We start from the raw sequence: 4,745 nt of genomic DNA, 5'->3' as shown, positions 1-4,745 counted from the left end.
ACCCAAAGAGACAGATCAAGATGTCAACAGATGCTTCACAGTCAGGTTTAGGGGCTGTATTGCTACAGCTTTATGATGGTGAATGGTGTCCTGTGGCATATGCTTCGAGAGCCATGACGGAGACCGAAAAGGAGACTGAGTATTGTATTCGGGTGTGAGCGTTTCCACCAGTATATTTATGGACAGAGTATTATCGCAGAGACCGACCATAAACCGCTCGTGTTTATCTTCGCAAAATCACTTGCTGATTGTCCGCTGAGAATCCAGCGACTGAAATTTCGACTACAGAAGTATGACCTAAAAATCACGTACACACCAGGAAAACACATGTACGCAGCAGATACATTGTCACGTGCATACATGAAGGACACAGGAAACAGTGACATTGACATTGAGGTGCAAGCGTACATTGATGGAGTCAAATCAACAACCAGTGTGTCGGAGTCGCGCATGAAAGAAATCCAGGATGAATGACTGCAGCTGCTGATGGTCACTATATTGAGTGGATGGCCAAACGACAGAGTGACTTGTCCAAGTCAAATTCTAGAATACTGGAACTATAGAGATGAACTGTCGGTGATTGACGGGATTATTTTCAAAGGGAGTCGAATTTTAATTCCCAAAAAACTGCTGAAAAAGATTCATGTTGGACACCTCGGGATCGAGAAGTGTCGAAAACGTGCACGCGAAGTCCTATTTTGGCCAAGGATGAACTCCGACATCGCCAATGTGATCAAAGATTGTGAACATTGTCTCACACATCGAAGACGTCAACAAGTAGAGCCATTAGATTCTCATCCGATTGTAAGTCGACCATGGGAGAAAGTGGCAACTGACTTGTTTTCATACAGTGGTCAAGACTATCTTGATAGTAGTGAACTTTCCCTACTGGAAACAATCACCAGACAGAGTCGTCAAGAAAAAAGTGTTGTCGCAAAAGAAACAGAAACACTATCATGACTGTGGAACTAAGCAGCTTCCTGCTCTTGAACCCGGTTCCCGTGTTAGAGTGTTCAACGACGATGGAAAAATCTGGCGCGAAAAGGGAGTAGTGATCAGAGAAGTTGCAAACAGGTCGTTTATGATTCAGACAGAGGGTCTGATTTGCGGAGAAATCGATCGGCATTGCTGAAAACCAACGAGCCACTGCCAAGACCCGAGGTGGAGATGTCAACCCAGAAGTTGCAGGGGGAGACAACTCAGCAGCAGTCCGGTATCCCAGTGGAATCGTCTAAACCCAATACTGTTGGTGACAGCCAGCCTACCTGTATCACCAGATCGGGTCGAGAGATCAAAAGGCCACAGCGATTGATTGAAGCATGAACAGACATATATTTCAAGTTGGAAATAGTCAGCAAATTTTCAGTTAATGCAACTTCTTTTTTGTGACAGTTAAATTTCAAGTTATTTCAGTGACAGCTGAAATTCAGTGTTTAAATTTATACACTAAATTTAGTTCATCAGGCAGATGATTATATCGTGAAAAGTTGAGCTAATGCAAGATCACTTCTTAATATAATAAGGTATCCGAGGACAGTCAGAAAGAATTGTAAAGACTTTGAATGAATGCGACACTGCTGAGCATTAGTTCTGGAAAAGTGCATCGGAAATGGAAAGTAGGTTATTACAACAAAATGTATACAACACCAGAGTTTGTTTATATGGTACGGTATCTATATTTTACATACAGTGAGAGTTTAAGCACAGGAAGGGAGATGTAATGATATGAACAGTTTAACATAACGACTGCTCCCTACATATTGAACTGTACTATATTAGGACCGCTCCCTATACCATGCTTGCACACAACACATGCGCAGTGTCAGTTGCTCAGCCAGTGTTCGCCATATCATACACATTTGTATCGTCAGAATACACGTTATATGTTTGAACCCTGTTTTCACTCGTTAGTAATTGTCACAGACAGACATAACATTACATCGTGGTTATTAAATCGCACCAATTCACCAAGGCATCATACCGATAATCTACACATTTCTATATAAACTGAATAATGTTACTACATATACTCGATTTTACATTACAATGAAACACGTCTGCCAACACGTGCAACAATTAGAACATAGATCTACCAAGTATTGATATCTTCTGGGTTATCGCATCTCCGATCCTACATGGGCTTCCTCGGTTAACACGCTTAGTGTCGCCTACGTTGGTCTAGCGTGAGCCCTGACAAATTCTATGAGACTCGGAGGCAGCTGCAGCCTGTTCTCGTATGCAACGCTGTGTCTGACGATAAAGCGCGCGCAGTGGCACTCCAGCGAATAATACTGCGCGTTCATTCTGCCATGTATCTCGTCACTCGACTCCACGTTGCCACGGAAACGCGTCAGGTAAATCCGGCGCCAGAGTTTGTATGGCGTCTTTCCCCGTGCGTTCACCACGTCGACGTGTGCACCGTGGTTAAACAGCAGCATGTGCACTATCTGCACGTACCCCTCCCTCTCTCGCGTGTAAACATCGTCTTTGCATGCGAGCATCGCCCTACAGAAGCTGTGCAGTGGGGTGTCGCCCTTGCTGTCGCGTGTGTTAACCTGTAGAGGTACGCCGGCAAACTCGCACGTCTGTAAGAGAGCTGACGCAGCTTGTACCACTGACTCCGCTTGTTCTGCTGGTGCAGCATGTGCTCCTCGCTCACTCATTCTGGTGCTTCTCACCTCCGCCTGGTTGCCTATTATAGCGAGCGGCGTCCTCTTGTTACAATCGACGAGGTTCGGGTCAGCTCCGTGATTCAAGAGGTGAGTAATCATCTGTGTGAACGAAAGAAACGAGGATCGTTAACAACCCGATTTTAGGTTCGTTCCTTAAAGAACAAGTTTCTCCGAGCATACTACTTTTGTTACTGTTGCCGGTTACTAACTATTACTATTATTAAATTATTAACTATTAACCAATTACTATTACTGATTACCATTATTATCTAGACAAAAATACATTGGAACATCGCTAGAATTGTCTCCGTCGTTCACAACGCACGCCCGCAGTTTCACCTCGGTACCGAGTAGATTGCCGGAGTAGTGTAATGTGGTAAAACAGTATAACAAATCTATTTATTCACTGTTAACCGATTACTATTACTGACTACCTTTACCATCTATAAGAAAATACATTAGGACATTGCTAAAATTCGGTCTCAATCATTCGCAACATACGCCTGTAGTTTTACCTCGGTTCGAAGTCGATCACAGGAGTAGTGTAACGCAGTGAAACTCCCCCTTTCTTCCGTCGCGGCGACGTCGGCGTCAGCCTCCAGTAGCAGGCGCATGATGTCCAGCCAGCCAGAACGAGCCGCCATGTGCAGGGAGGTCTGTCCCTGCGAGTCCGCGGCGTTGGGGTTGGCGTCGTGTGAGAGCAGCATCCGCACCATCGCCTCCTCGCCCTTACTCACCGCCATCATCAGCGGCGTCTCTCCGCTCATCTTCTGGGCGACGTTGGGGTCGGCACCGGCCTCCAGTAGCAGGCGCACGATGTCCAGCCAGCCAGAGCGAACTGCGTGGTACAGGGAGGTCCATCCGTACAAGTCCGCAGCGTTGGCGTCAGCGCCGTGTGAGAGCAGCATCCGCACCGTCGCCTCCTCGCCCTCCCTCACCGCATTCATCAGCGGCGTCGCCCCGCTCTTCGTCTCAGCGACGTTTGGATCGGCGCCGGCCTCCAGTAGCAGGCGCATAATGTCCAGCTGGCCAGAGCGAGCTGCGTGGTACAGGGAGGTTTGTCCATGCGAGTTCGCGGCTTTGGGGTCAGCGTCGTGTGAGAGCAGCAACCGCACCACCGCCTCATTGCCCTTACTCACCGCCATCATCAGCGGCGTCCTCCCGTGCTCCTTATCGGCGACGTTTGGATCGGCGCCGGCCTCCAGTAGCAGGCGCATGATGTCCAGCCAGCCAAGGCAAGCCGCGTAAATCAGGGAGGTCCATCCGTACGAGTCCGCGGCGTTGGCGTCGGCGCCGTGTGAGAGCAGCATCCGTACCGCCGCCTCATCACCCTCCTTCACCGCTATCATCAGCGGCGTCTCCCCGCTCTTAATTAAGATAAATTAAGAATCTTAATTTTTCTTAAAATCGATAAGAAATCAATGAGTAATTGTTCGATGACATGAACACATGTTGATAGATTTCTATGAGATCTGTTCCTGATTGTTTAGATCATAATCGGATACATATATATATATACTCTAGGACTACTTGATACTTTTGATACTGTAAGAGCGAGATTTTGAACCTCGTGACTCAGACTCAAGTGAAGTGACTCATAACGCACTACGGATCTCTCTCGCTCTCTTCTCGATGTACGAGGAACTAGTTCAAATAGTGATATTGTTGAACAAAATCAATGAACAAATACTGAATTTGCAACTACTGTTTCCAATTCCTGCTTCCAGAACTGAATGAACATTCGCAGTGCGATTATACAATTTATTATAACGGTTAATATGTCTATGTATGCGTGTACGTGTACGCATATTAGCTCAATTCAAATTGTACAGTGCTCACTCCTCCATGCTCTGATAACTTTCTAGTCGTAACGGCCAAATCCTATTTGACACTGTCTAACACAATTTTTAAGACTGTACGCCCCCATTAACCAAACTCACGACATGGGGGTGTAAACGCTACTCTGACCAGTAACTATGAGTCAAAATTACACTAATTACACCCAAGAACCACCACAACTCACGGACAAATACAAGTAGCGAATCTCACCATGATTGAAGTGTTCTCGGGAAC

The 4,745-nt window shown here is 46.4% G+C and overlaps 2 protein-coding genes across 2 annotated transcripts in view; both read right to left on the bottom strand.

Moving 5' to 3' along the window:
- Nucleotides 1-1,656: 1,656 nt before the first annotated feature.
- LOC106815521 (ankyrin-1-like) lies at nucleotides 1,657-3,319 on the bottom strand. The gene is made up of 2 exons (XM_014819985.1): nucleotides 3,188-3,319; nucleotides 1,657-2,771 (listed from the first exon to the last, which is right to left on the bottom strand). The coding sequence occupies exons 1-2, from the start codon at nucleotides 3,314-3,316 to the stop codon at nucleotides 2,169-2,171; spliced, it is 732 nt and encodes a 243-aa protein (XP_014675471.1). The 5' UTR covers nucleotides 3,317-3,319; the 3' UTR covers nucleotides 1,657-2,168.
- Nucleotides 3,320-3,331: 12 nt separating this feature from the next.
- LOC106815517 (putative ankyrin repeat protein RF_0381) overlaps nucleotides 3,332-4,745 on the bottom strand; it is a gene marked incomplete at its 3' end in the record, with an annotated part of 3,088 nt that continues 1,674 nt past the window's right edge. Inside the window, exon 2 of the mRNA XM_014819982.1 lies at nucleotides 3,332-4,039. Coding sequence (XP_014675468.1) covers nucleotides 3,332-4,039 — 708 coding nt within the window. The remainder of the gene's footprint in view (nucleotides 4,040-4,745) is intronic.

This window comes from Priapulus caudatus, unplaced genomic scaffold (genome assembly GCF_000485595.1).
Source record: "Priapulus caudatus unplaced genomic scaffold, Priapulus_caudatus-5.0.1 Scaffold1137, whole genome shotgun sequence".
Classification (NCBI taxonomy): Eukaryota; Metazoa; Priapulida; class Priapulimorpha; order Priapulimorphida; family Priapulidae; genus Priapulus; species Priapulus caudatus.
The sequence above is the reverse complement of the archived record's forward strand: the minus strand, read 5'-3'. Positions and strand labels throughout refer to the sequence as shown.

What these genes read in the sequence shown, in the direction of transcription:
- LOC106815521 (XM_014819985.1), bottom strand. Translation starts at nt 3,316, where the DNA reads ATGGCGGCTCGTTCTGGCTGGCTGGACATCATGCGCCTGCTACTGGAG. An exon ending in GTGATCGACTTCGAACCGAG is followed by an intron (nt 2,772 to 3,187) that starts GTAAAACTACAG and finishes TCGTTCACACAG; the next exon opens with ATGATTACTCACCTCTTGAA.